At 40.8% G+C, this 13,664-nt stretch overlaps 1 protein-coding gene across 9 annotated transcripts in view; it reads left to right on the plus strand.

The window, feature by feature from the left end:
- Positions 1-13,664, plus strand: part of WDR37 (WD repeat domain 37) — a 67,243-nt gene that overhangs the window by 10,454 nt on the left and 43,125 nt on the right. For 8 of the 9 annotated variants that reach the window (XM_033852306.2, XM_033852303.2, XM_073801496.1 and 5 more), the window contains exons 2-5: positions 2,893-3,070; positions 6,722-6,818; positions 10,156-10,251; positions 10,550-10,614. In XM_033852306.2, the coding sequence (XP_033708197.1) occupies positions 2,933-3,070; positions 6,722-6,818; positions 10,156-10,251; positions 10,550-10,614 (396 nt within the window). In that variant the 5' untranslated portion in view covers positions 2,893-2,932. Of the gene's footprint in view, positions 1-2,892; positions 3,071-6,721; positions 6,819-9,054; positions 9,177-10,155; positions 10,252-10,549; positions 10,615-13,664 lie in introns of all 9 variants that reach the window. The other variant, XM_033852308.2, reaches the window with a different exon arrangement.

The following is a 13,664-nucleotide window of genomic DNA, read 5'->3' on the forward strand; positions in this document are numbered from 1 at the left end:
TAACCTACAAGAAGGCAGAAGAAAGAAACAAAATGAGAGAACAAACAATGAATTACGCACTATGCCCAAGAGGGATTTATTCCATGGATGCAAGGTTAGATCAATATTTGAAAATCATCAGTGTAATTGACCTTAAAAAAAAGCCATGTGATCATATTAAATGATGCAGAAAAAACATGACAAAATTTAACACTTATGAAACTCTCAAAACATGAATAATAGAGGGGGACTTTCTCAATTTGATAAAACAATATTTACCCAAAACCTACAGCTAGCATCATACTTAATGGTGAAAACTGAATATTTTTACCTTGAGATCAGAATAATGCAAGGGTGTTTGCTATCACTTTCTAATTCAACAGAGTACTGGAATTTCTAGCCAGATCAATAAGATAAGAAAAGGAAATAAAGGCATACAGATCAGAAAGGAAGAAGTAAACTGTTCTTTTTTTACGTGACATAATAGTCTACAGAGGAAATGCCAGATAATCTACAAAAAAATCTCGAACTAATAAATGAGCTCAACAAGAACGTAGGATACAAGCTCAGTACACAAAAATCAATTGTATTTTTGTATACCAGCAATTAACATGTGGAGATGGAAATAAAAATACAGTGTCATTTAAAATTGCTCAAAAATAAAAGTATAATCTTCAGGGTAATTTTAGAATGTATGTGTAGAAATTTTATGGGAAAACTACAAAACTGAGGAAAGAAATCAAAGACGATCTAAAACCTGTATACCGTGTTCATAGATTGGAAGTCTCAACATAATAAAGATGCCAGTTCTCTCCAAATTGGTAAACAGATTAAACACAATTCCTATCAAAATCCTATCAGGATTTTTGTAGATACGGACAAGATTATTCTAAATTTATATGGAAGGGCAAAGGAACTGGAATAGCTAAGACATTTTGAAAAAGATGTAAGTGATAGGAATCACTAATTTCAAGACAGCACAGAACAACGGAACAGAATAGGGAACCAAGAAATAATCCCATAGGAATAAAGCCAATTGATTTTCGATCAAGATGCCAAACTTTCTCAATTTAGTGTAGGATGGATAGTCTTCAGCATATGGTGCTAGAATAATTGGATATCACCAGAAAAAAACAACAACAAAACCCAAAAAACCTTGATCTAAACTTCACATCTTATAAAAATATCAGCCCAAAAATAGCTCATAAATTTAGATGTAACCTATAAAACTAAAATTTTAAGAAGAAAACATAGAAAAACTTTGGGATTTAGGACTGGTCAAAAATTCTTAGGCATGACTCTAAAATTATCATTCTTAGAAGAAAAATAATTGATCAGTTGGACTTCATCAAAATTTAAAAGTTTTGGGAGAGTGGAGTTTGTGTGAATTATATCTCAATAAAGATTTTAAAAAATCTTTAGTTTTTTTTCTTTAAACATACAGCAGTCTCACTCTTGGGCCTTCATCCAAAAGAAGTAGAAACTTAAGTTCACACAAAAGCCTGCATATTATTGTCATAGTAGCTTTATTTACAATAGTAAGAAACTGGAAAGCACCAGAATTTTTTGCAGTAGCTGCACGGTTAAGACAGCTGTACTCCATCCACACTGGAACAGCACCAGCAATCAGAAGGAGGTGGCTGTTGGCTCACATGGCAAGGGGACGGGTCCTGTGAGTGCTAAGCTCAGAATCTCCAGAGGGCACATACTCTGTGCTTGGCATTTGTATAACGTTCTACGACAGCAGAGTTGGGGGATGTATGGCTGTGGGGTGGGCTTCAGAAAAGGTGGGATACTCTACACCTTACAGAGTGAGGACCCAAAGATACTGTCAGTAGTTGAAGAAGGAAGAAACATAAGTACATACTTAAATTACATGCACTAAAATAGATAGATTGGGAGAAGGAGGGACCAATAAGAGCAAAAAATGAGTAGGTAATGTCCAAGACGTAAATCTGCAGTTGAAGAAGGAAAATCTCATGTGTAAATATATTTCTTAGAATCATATTAGCTGGGACTTCCCTTTTGGTCCAGTGGCTAAGACTCTGCACTCCCAATGCAGGGGGCCTGGGTTCGTTCCTTGGTCAGGGAACTAGATCCCACGTGCTGCAACTAAAGATCCTGCACGTGGCAAGACAGATCCCGTGTGCTACAACTAAGACATGGCTCAGCGGAAAAAAAAATAATTAGCTAACAGTGATGTGATTATATTGGGAGGAGGAATTGATAATAGCAGGAAATGAGTAGATAATGTCCAAAATGGGTAAAGGACAATGTTTGCATTATGTGGATATTGGAATGCCGTGCAGGTATGCTGTGTAACGGCGGCCCTGACCACAGGTGTGTACTGGGAACATGGCTGGTTCCAAGCAAGAGGCATTGTGAGTATGAAGGAAAACGGGGAGCTTACGAACTGAAATACCCCGTTTGCGTTTTTTACGTTGACTAAAATGATATTATTTTAAACATATTGGGTTAGATCGTTAGAATTTCACTTGTTCTTTTTTTAATGTGGCTACTAGAAAATTTATGATTACATGTGTGGCTTGCATTGGATTTCTCTTGGAGGGCATTGCTCTAGAATCTGTAGCCTGGAAAATTCAATTAGGATTGGTTCCCTCTGGGGAGTAGGCTGAGTCTGCCGAGAGTGGGCTAAGGGAGAGTTGTTATTTTAAGCCCTTCTTTGCTGTTTGATTTTTTTTTAAAGGATGTTAATGAAGTTTGATAAAAAGTTACCTCTTTAATAAAGGCTGTGGTCTCTATCTTAAAACATGATAATTTATCACATTCTAATTTACATAATAAATGTTAACATAGTAAGGAAATTTGCAATGAAAAGTAATCATCTATTTTTCCTTCATTTCAGTTTGCTGTGTCAGAAATAAAGTACTTGTTTTTCCTGCTCCTGTTTAGCTTCTTGCAGGAGTGACCAGGATATCACCTTTCAGAAGTAATGCCCACAGAAAGCGGGAGTTGTTCAACTGCTCGCCAAGCAAAACAGAAACGCAAATCTCACAGCCTTTCCATACGAAGAACTAACAGCTCAGAGCAGGAGAGGACTGGCCTGCCGAGAGACATGTTAGAGGGACAAGTGAGTGTCTGGTGAAGATGTGGATCATGTTTGCAGTGTTTCAAACATAGCCAAATATATGCAGGTCTCCAAAGTAGAGAAAAAGTGTGGGTTACCAAAACACACAGCCTCCCTCATAAACCAGTTAAAACTGCTGTCAACAGCTTACACAGAGACAGAATTCGGTTTCCAGGTTAATGTGTTTACAGTACTTAATAAAAAATGTGGGTGTGACAGTTTGGACTAGTTTTTATTCTTTGTACAGGTGAATTGACAGTGTAGTTAGGTTTTCTGTCTCAGAGTCTCCAGAAGAGAAGAGAATCAGGTATAATGATCTCTTTCTATTCTCTGCAGAGTTTTTGGAATCTGATGTTTCAGTAACTTTTCTTGGCTTTATCCTGTGTTTGCTGTAGTTGAGTGTGTTATCTGCTGTTTATTACATTATGTCTTTCTGATAATTTGGTACCACCTTTGATTAAATGATCTAATATTTTATTGATAAGTTTGCTTTTACTTTTCCTAGTTCCTTTATGATGAAGAAAATGTTAGATTTTTAAAAAAACATTGTCGTGAAGCCTAAATAAAATACATGTTATGATAAAATAAATTATAGCTACATCTGCTATATCTTTACATAGGCGTAAGTATATACGTAAAAAAATAAATACATATAAATTTATAATCATTCTTTTGCAATTAGAACTAATTCATCAGCCATAATGTTAAAGGAAAATATGGCTTAAATCTGAGAAACTGGCTCATTTGCATATTGACTTTGTTAGAAGCAAGCCGGGATGTGGAGGATGTGTTTCTAGGAGGCAGCTGTGTGTGCTTGGAACCTAGCGCCGCCTTTTCTGGCATGTGGTAAACGTTCACTTAATGTCCTCTTATGTGTTGACTGGATGAATAAATGAAATGGTTGCATTTTAACTTAAATTTGGAAATAAAATCATAGATTTAAGGGGCCTCCAAAATGGCTTTGATGTTTTTCGTGAGCTCGGATGGCCATAGCAAAGCATCGCAGACTGGGAGCTTAAACTGCAGACACTGCTTACTCCCTGTCCTGGAGGCAGAAAGCTGGAGGTCCAGGTGTGGGCAAGTTGGTCCTCCTGAGGCCTCTCTCCTGGGTGTGGATGCCATCTTCTCCCTGTGTCCTCACAAGGTCGCCCTTCTGTGGGTGTCTGTGTTCTGATCTCTTCTCATAAGGAATGTTTGAATCAGAGCTGTGCAGTGGAACTTCTGTGATGGAATGTTGTAGATCTGTGCTATCACATATGGGAACCAAGAGCCACATGTGGCTAGTGGGACTGAGGAATTTAAAAAATTGTAATTAACTTACTTTTAAATTTAGTCAAATGTGTCTGTTGGCTACCCCCTTGGATAGTGCAGGTAGCCTAAGATACTTTTAAGTTGTTAGATTTACTTAAATTTCAAGCAGTGACAATTCTACAGCCGTGTCTGCTGGCATCTTCTGTTGGTAACACCATGTTCTCAGGGCCTTCTGCACTGTCCCCGTTGTGATGTAGAGCCAGCAGGTAGTTGCATCTCGGGGTAACCCTTTATGAGGGTCATTCAGAACCCTGCGGGCGGGTCGGTGCCTGCTGGTGGACGAGGAGCTCCCTTGTGGGCTGGTGGGGGTGCTCTGCCCAGTTCCGTGGCAGCAGGACGGTGGTGACGGCGTTGGGCATGGGCACTTGGCATGGTAGGCAAGGGGCAGACTTCGGGTGCGAGAGGCCAATGATCAGGGCATCTGAGTGGAGCCGTAGGTCATTACCCTAGACAGGGTTGCAGTCAAGCTGTCAGTTCTTGGGGAGTCTTTATGGGAATTTTGTGTCTTGGATTCACGAGTCGGAAGCATTTGAGGCACTGGTGCTTGGCTCAGAGGTGGGAGGCCCGTGTCTACACCGGGAAGCATCAACTGAGGCCGGGAAAGGGGCCTCCTGCCTCCTCTTTCACGTCGGCTGTGACAAAACACAGATTCTTTTAGAACTTTACTGAATCGTAGCTTTTGTGTCATGAGTTTTCTCAAATGATACCAGAAGTTCAGCACCTCTCACTTGGGGGCAACCGCAGAGCTGGGCTGTGCTCCGCTTGCTTCTGGTCGAGAAGTTCCCCTTTCACTGCACGTCTCCTTGATTGTCTTTATTTTATCAAGTGAAGTTAATGCTGACATTGTCTCCCTTTACAATTACATCTTACATGAAGCTGCATTTACCATTCGAAGTAAAGGTAACGTTTCAGTTACTGAATAATGACCTTAACATTAAATACTGTGAGGGTAGGTGAGTAGGAATTGATACACAGAAGAGGAGATTGGCCTTGGGAGGGGCCCACAAGGCTCTCAACTGGTGCCGCCCCCGCCCCCTTGAGGAGGGCTAAGTGGATGAGGGGTGCGGGAGAATGGGCAGGGGGAAGCCACAGGCAGGTGGACAGGGTGTCAGACGTTAATCGTGATGGTTTATTTTGCGTTCATTGTTATTTTAAGATGTCGTTTCTTTTTTTTCATTGGTATTTTAGAGGGTTGTTGAGAGAGGCTTATCACCAATTCTCCCAGATTGAATTTTTAAACAAGTGGCGTCACATATCTTTAAGTAGCTTGTAAAGTTGATGTTCATGTTCTGTGATTATTTCAAAACATGTTGCTAAACGTTGGTATCATTACAGATCATTTTGCCTAAAATTCCTATCTTCCTAAGAAGTTAATCTGAGAAAGGATTTAATAAACATTATGTCTTATTTTTGTATTTGCAACTCATTAAACATCAAAAAGTTTATGCTGCATATAAATTTGAAAACTCACTTGGAAAATTACATTGGCATCAGTTAACCATTGAAACATTATTTTAGAAATATCTTTTAAGAATTTTGTTTGAAAATAACTCTTAAGTGGTAGGGTGGGGCACATACAAAATATTGTCTAGGCCGCACTCTCAGGAGGTTGGAGTGGAACATAGCCTCTGTCAGTACCAGCAGTGCCTGGAAAGTGAGTGCCTAAGAACACAGTTGGTGCTTAGGACACCGGGCCCAGGAAGCTGCTGCTGCTGCTTCCTTTGACTTCCTGCCTGGTGGGGGCAGGGTGCTGGTGGTGGGCAGAGCACCTGCGAAGGCCTGGGAGCTTCCACGTGGGTGTTTTCATTTAGCCGATACACGTTTTGCTCTTACAGCTGAGGGTTCTTTTCCCTCCTTACAACAATCTTCTAGGTATTGAGTAGAGTTACAGGAAATGATCCAATTTATTTTGCTTGAAGCACAGTGAACATGAGGACTGTAAGGTACATCTTCTATTAGTAAACAGCTTATTAAAATTAATTTATAATACCATATTCTAGAACTTAAAGGCTTTTTATAACTTCATTTTCTACAAATTTGGGAGTTTTTGAATAAGGTATGCTTGTTTCTTTCCTTGTGAAAGGAAGTTACATGTTTGAAGACATGCTTGGTCTTAAATCTCATGCCATCCTGGGTAACCATTTATACAATTTGATTTTAGTTTCATCTGTAGAAATTAGAAACTTTAAGTTCTTTGAGTGTTTATGTATAAGAAATAAAATATGTAAAGATGTAAAATAAGAGTTTAAATAATTCACTTTGGAAAAATTATATTGGTGCTTGGTGTCAGAGTTTCTCGTTCACTCTTTCGTTCCTTTTAAGCAGAATCTTCTTTTTCTACAGGATTCTAAACTGCCTTCCTCGGTTCGCAGTACTCTTTTGGAACTGTTTGGTCAAATAGAAAGAGAATTTGAAAACCTTTATATTGAAAACTTAGAATGTGAGTATCTCTCTTATTTTAAATACTTTTATAACTTTTCACTTCTCCATACAAATATTTGAGAGTTTAATTTGTGGGTAGACATTCACCTTTGTATTCCTTTTCTGTTCTGCTTTGACAAACTGTAGGGGCTCAGGATGGCACACGTTTATTATCTGACTGCTCTGCACACTCAAGTCAGGGTGTTGGCAGAGCTGTGCTCCTTCTGGAGCATGAGGAGGAGTGTGTCTCCTGCTGGTTTGGGTTGCGATCTCAGTTCCCTGTGGTGTGAAGACAGAGGCCCCCATCTTGCTGGCATTCCCCCTGTCCTTGGCTCGATGGCCTTCCTTCCTCTTTATCTTCAAAGCCATCAGTGGCAGGCAGAGTCCTCCTTGTCCATCTCTGATTTACTCCTAGGGACACGTGGGAAGGATGGGCCGCCTGGGTCACACAGCATCATCTCCCATCAGAGGTCCTTCACTTCAGTCACACCTGCAGGGCTCCTTTGCCACCAGGTCATGTGTTCACAGGTTATCTTTGGGGCAGGCAGTATTCTGCTGACCACACCTGGCAATCTGAATTATGATTTTATGAAGAACGAATGCATCTTATAACTTTCCCTACACAAAGTATACTATAAATTAAGAAAACATTGATTCATTTCTTTAAAATATACTGTGTTTAGAGAACTTCCTAAAATGTGTGTGTTATCTGTTTGACTTATTAAAGGTAAATCAAAAGAATTTTTAATTAGCTTGGCTTTAGATTTTTTTTTTTAAATTTTAGAAACAATGTATTCATTTGCTTAAAGAGTCAAGCAGTGTAAGAAGGAAAGATCTACCTTTACCCCCTGCCTATAGGCCCATCCCACACTGCAAAGGAAAACATTTTCTGCATATTTTGCTTTTAGTTCTTCTCACGATAATTTTTGTTTTGTTTTGGACTTTATCCTCTTTTTTTAAATGTCTGTTAAGTTTTAAGGACGTACTTTCCAACTTTCCAGCCTTAACACTTAAGCAGTGATTTTGATACAGAGACTTCCACTTTCTCTGAATCCAGGGATGCTGCCCGGATGCTAGTTTAGAGTTGGGCAGGTTGGGAAGTCCCTGGCACGACTGATCCATTACCTGTGTCATTCACCATAGCAGTTTTGTTTGTTTGTTTGTTTGTTTTGCGGTACGCGGGCCTCTCACTGTCGTGGCCTCTCCCGTTGTGGAGCACAGGCTCCGGACGCACAGGCTCAGCGGCCATGGCTCACGGGCCTAGCCGCTCCGCGGCATGTGGGATCTTCCCAGACCGGGGCACGAACCCGTGTCCCCTGCATCGGCAGGCGGACTCTCAACCACTGTGCCACCAGGGAAGCCCCATAGCAGTTTTTGATGAAAGGTTTTTCTAACTGCTTTTCCCTGGGAATGATTTTCCCCACGCCAGCTGTCCTTCCTTTCTCCTGCATGTCGTCCTGTCCTGGCAGCCAGATCATCAAATCCTAAGAGGAGGGATGGGGAATTTTCTCCATGTGTCTCTGGAGCTGGTAGCCAGGCATTCACGGCCACAATTAAGAAAGCAGAGGTCAGAAAGGCAGGGTCCGTCTGTGGGCTGCCTTGGCTTCTTGGTCATGATAATTTTTGTAAATTGAAATAATCTTCTATTTTAGCCATGTCAGCCTTAGGCCACATGCATTTATGCTTCACTGTCAAGCGTTGGGAAATGAACCTGTCCTTCTTTACCCTCTCACTGTTCCATTATCTTCAGTTTTTGTTATTTTTTTTTAAATAATTTTTTAAAATTTATTTATTTATTTTTGGCTGCGTTGGGTCTTCGTTGCTGTGTGTAGGCTTTTTCTAGTTGCTACTCTTCGTTGTGCGCGGGCTTCTCATTGCAGTGGCTTCTCTTGCTGCGGAGCACAGGCTCTAGGCGTGTGGGCTTCAGTAGTTGTGGCACGCGGGCTCAGTAGTTGTGGCTCGCGGGCTCTAGAGTGCAGGCTCAGTAGTTGTGGTGTACGGGCTTAGTTGCTCTGTGACATGTGAGATCTTCCCGGACCAGGGCTCAAACCCGTGTGCCGTGCATTGACAGGCGGATTCTTAACCACTGCGCCACCAGGAAAGTCCAGTTTTTGTTATTTTTATAGAGCTTGTGTTTATAAAATTTATATCATGCAAATGTAATCATAATCAGGATTTTCATGTTTTTTAAGTTGTTTCCAAAAATTGAATACTAATAAATAGCATTTGCATTGTTAAAATATTTTTCACTCTAGAAGTAATTGGTGTGGATCAGTGGTGAAGACAGTGTAATCCTGTGTCATTTAAACTTTGCTGTTGGAAAATTTAATGTTTTAATATTGGATTCTCTTATAAGTCCACCTTGAAAATTTACAGAGTGAGTAATTATGCCAACTTTTTATCAAATAAAAATTAGGTACCGTGTACTGCATCTGATTTTAAGGGTTTGTTATCAGAGTTGTAGCAACCCAGGTATTACTGAATTTCCATTGTGATCTAAGGCCTTATATTTTATGAGTTGATGCAGTTTGTTCAAGAAAAACTATAGGGCTACAAACAACTAATGCTGGAGGTACTTGGAGTTTACACTGTCAGTTGCTTAATGGTTTTGGTGGCTTCCTGCTGCCTGTGAACATGTCCAAATGCTCAGGCTGGATCTGTTCCGAGCCTTTTGCCCTCGGCCTTCCTTCCACACCACCCTCCCCGCCCTCCCTGCCCTCCCTGTAGCCTCAGCACACCGTGGGCAGCCTGGGCAGCGGCAGGCACAGAGCCCAAGTGCTGGCTGCATGCGCGGCTCATGGGATCTCAGTTCCCTGACCAGGGATTGAACTGGGCCCTGAGAGTGAGAGCGCCGAGTCCTAACCACTGGACCGCCAGGGAACTCCCAAATGTTAATTTTTTTTTTTTTTTTTCCCCTTGAATTTTTAATCTTTGAGGTATATAATCCTCACTGTGCTCTGTGGTGCCAGGCAACAATAGTTAGGTTTTGTTATTGTATGTTTTTCCCCCCAATTTCAGTATTCTCAGCTAGATTGTAAGTGTTTCATTGAGTTTTGGACAGTGTCAGAATAACATTTTTAAGTGCATTGAATAAAGTACAAAGGACACGAACTATGTTGAAATCCAAGAGCCCTGCTTGAGGACCCGATAGCACAAGGTCTTTCTGGTGTGGGAAGTGTGGTGGGCTTTTTAATTTTGGAATGATGTCTTGAGTTTTTTGGAACTCTGTAAATGTGACCTTGTTTACTGGGATATCATTCCTGTGTTTGTTTAGACAGTACTAATGTATAACATTTTTATGTGTTCACTTTTGGATTTGGTGAATATACATCAAAAGTACATGTTTTACTTTTCAGTGCGCAGAGAAATCGAGACTCTTAATGACCGTTTAGCTGCCGAAGGACAAGCAATCGATGGGGCAGAGCTGAGTAAGGGCCAGCTCAAAACCAAAGGTAAGGCTGCCTTCCCACAGGACTCACCCTACACATTACGCTCGGAAGGAGTTTGGAATTTAGTGGAGGACAGGACTCACTTCCTTTCTGCAGTCATCAGGACTTGGAATAATGTAATTTGGGTGTGGGTGTAGAAGGAAGAGGAGGTTTCGGGAAGCCCCATGTCCCATGCCCCTGGCTTGCATTGTCTTCCTGTGTGGAACAGAAGGTGGGGCGAGCTGTCTCCCTGTCCCAGCTCTGACGTTCATGGTGCTTTGGTTGTGTGATTGTCTTGACGGTTGGTTCTGTGTCTCTGCAGCCAGTCACAGTACCAGCCAGCTTTCTCAGAAACTGAAGACTACCTACAAGGCCTCCACCAGCAAGGTACGTGTGGCTCTCAACCTGTCACGTGTATGTAGGGTGTGCACATATGTGCGATAGAGAGAAACCTAATTTTTAAAAGGAGTATTGTCGATGTTAAGTGGCCACAGTGCATAGACACCTGGACGTTACCTTTGTTACTGCGGCTGATACATTATGTGTTAGTGTGGTTTTTTTTTGTGGGAAAGTACATTTTGTATTGTTATTTGGCTTGATATGGAGATTCTGAATTTGGAGAAGCTAATAAATGGGTATAAAGCAGTGGAACTTACGTTCTGAGCTATAGTTACATTTTAGTTCACCGCTTCTTTAATTTTCTAAGTATGATCAAGAAATGAAGGTCTGTGTCCAAGGCAAATAGAGATATTTGTCATATTTTGCTTTTTTAAAAATTATCTTCTTCTGACATTCTTAAAGTGGCAAAGATTTAATTATTTGGGAATTAATTTATCTATGGGGGAGTACTGTTATGAAGTAATATTTTGAGGTAATTTTGTGTGCATCACCACGTTGGAGTATTTGGAATAAACAAAAGATAAATTAATCACCTAACCTTAATGAGTGTACATTACTTTTGCTAAACCTTAGAAAAAAGTTGAAATTTGTGGTGAGTCTGCTGTGAAGGCTATAGTTAATGTTAGCTTTTTACTTTTCCAATTCGCTCTCTTCAGCTTAAAGTTACTTATGATATCCACAGTGAGATGAACTGCAATTCAAGGAGCAGCTTCAGTCTTACGCTATTTCTGCTTATTTGAAAGTCTTTGGTAATTTTTTGTTGTTTAAAAATCTGAATATTGCTGACTTTTTGTGTTTCCTTTGATTACTCTAGAGTGTAAGTGGCTAATTAAAATTTTTTTATTCTGTATTATCTAGCTTACACTTAGTAGTTTTGCAGTTTTTAATAAATTAACATTAAACTACTTCTTTAAAATGTCAAGTGAGGTTATGTTCTTCCTTATCTAACTTCTTGTTATATTGTTTTGAATTATATTGTTTATTCCAGTTTATGTATACAGTGTATGGTCTTAGAATTCCAAAACTTTGTGATCATTCCTTTTTTTTTTCAATTTTATTTATTTTTGGCTGTGTTTGGTCTTCGTTGTATTGCTCGGGCTTCTTATTGTGGAGGCTTCTCTTGTTGAGGAGCACGGGCTCTAGGTGTGCAGGCTTCAATAGTTGCAGCATGCGGGCTCAGTAGTTGTGGCTCACAGGCTCTAGAGCACAGGCTCAGTAGTTGTGGCACACAGGCTTAGTTGCTCTGTGGCAGGTGGGATCTTCCGGACCAGGGCTCGAACCCGTGTCCCCTGCATTGGCAGGCGGATTCTTAACCACTCCGCCACCAGGGAATTCCCTGTGATCATTTCTGAAGTAGAGGAAGAAAGGATTATATAGAGTTACCCCTTACCATGAGTAGTAAAACTTAAGAATTGGGCAAAGGTAAAAATATGTACAATAATTGCTTTAAAAGAATGTGTTAGACATATTTAAAGCCCCAGTCATTTTAGAAACTAAAAATTCATCTGGATTAGAAAAAACCATCTTCATAGCACTGTGCACCCATCTTAAAGAGTGAAGGTGAACATGGAGATCTGGCGTGTTTTGCCCTGGCCACAGGGTGAGTTCTCATAGTGGAGCCGGGAAGGCTTCTCACTCCCCCGCAGACCCACCCTTCCTGGGGGCCTGGGACTCAGCTCTAAGGCCTGTTGGGACAGCGCCACATTCTAACCGGCCAACCACTTTATAGGAACTTGTGAAATTGTTCACACAGGTTTTTATAAAGATAAGTATCTTTTGCTGTGAAAAAGCCTGTTTTGGTTTTTTAGAGCACTTTAAGTTGTATCTCAGTGCAGAATAATTCAGAAGCATCCTTCTGCTTTTCCATCACAAATGTTCCCTGGGAGTAATTCAGTCTGTCTTGTGGGCCTCTTTGCAGTTGTGTCTGAGTCCACATTTTTAAAGTAGTTCATAGGTGGTCAGAGTATGACGGACACCTGGAAGCAGCACCTGAGACCGTTTGCGCAGTATCATCAACTGCATGCCCTCTCCCCATACTCCTCTGGAAATGCAGTCGGCATGAGGCTTGGCCATGACCGGAATGTTGGCCGTGACCCCAGTTTCTGCTGGTCGAGTCGGGGCGGTTTGTGTCTCGTAACAGTGCTGTCTGGGAAGCTTCCCACCGCTCACCGTGCGCTTTGCCCCTGCCCCTCCTAAAGGCGTCTGAAGGGCACCAGAGGCACAAAAGCACTTTTCCTTGTGGAGGGACCGCATGGTGTTGCCGGATTGGGTGGGATATGAGCTTTCAGAAGGAAGAGGAAGGTGAGGGTGTGAGGTTGAGCAAGGCCTTCTTTCTTTTGGAAGCTCATATTGTATCCTGCCCTTCTTTTAAATTTAAACCCAGTCAGTGGACCCTGTTTATTTAACTTGTGGAAGAGTGGGTCTCTCCGTTGTGCATCTGTTTTAGTCTTTCACTGTATCAGGAATCATTTGAAGGCTCATCCTGAGGTGGTGGAACAGTGGATTGTGTTTTAAGCCTTTATACTAAAAATAAATTTAGATACATTTTTAGGGCTTTGCTAATAAATCAGTGTTTAAAACAGCTCTGTAATACCACCCATTTTTCTTTTTCACTTGATTTTACGGTTTCAGTATTCTGATTAATTTAATTATTCTAATTTAATTAAAAGCTGAAAAGCCATCTTTTATCTTAGTTTAGAAACCAAACTCTTTGTGTTTAATTAGCATCTTCCTCGTGCACTTATAAAAGAAAGTGAGAATTATTTGCTGTTTGTGTCATACAGGAGCAGAGCGACAGCCCTTTCCTAGTGCAGGGCCGGTGCCGAGCCCATGCTCAGTAACCTCATCTATTACAAGTGTTGTCTTTTGTTTCCTCCCCTGCCTTGGACTCTTTTCCTCCTGATAATATGTGGTTGGTATGAATTACCAAAAATAAAAAAGCACAAGTTCCCAAATAATACGAATAATTAGCGTTAAGGGTTTGGGGTATACCTTCCTAAGTTTGTTTTTTTTTTTTGAAAATTTGGATATTTTGTCTG

This window comes from Tursiops truncatus, chromosome 2 (assembly GCF_011762595.2).
Source record: "Tursiops truncatus isolate mTurTru1 chromosome 2, mTurTru1.mat.Y, whole genome shotgun sequence".
NCBI lineage: Eukaryota > Metazoa > Chordata > Mammalia > Artiodactyla > Delphinidae > Tursiops > Tursiops truncatus.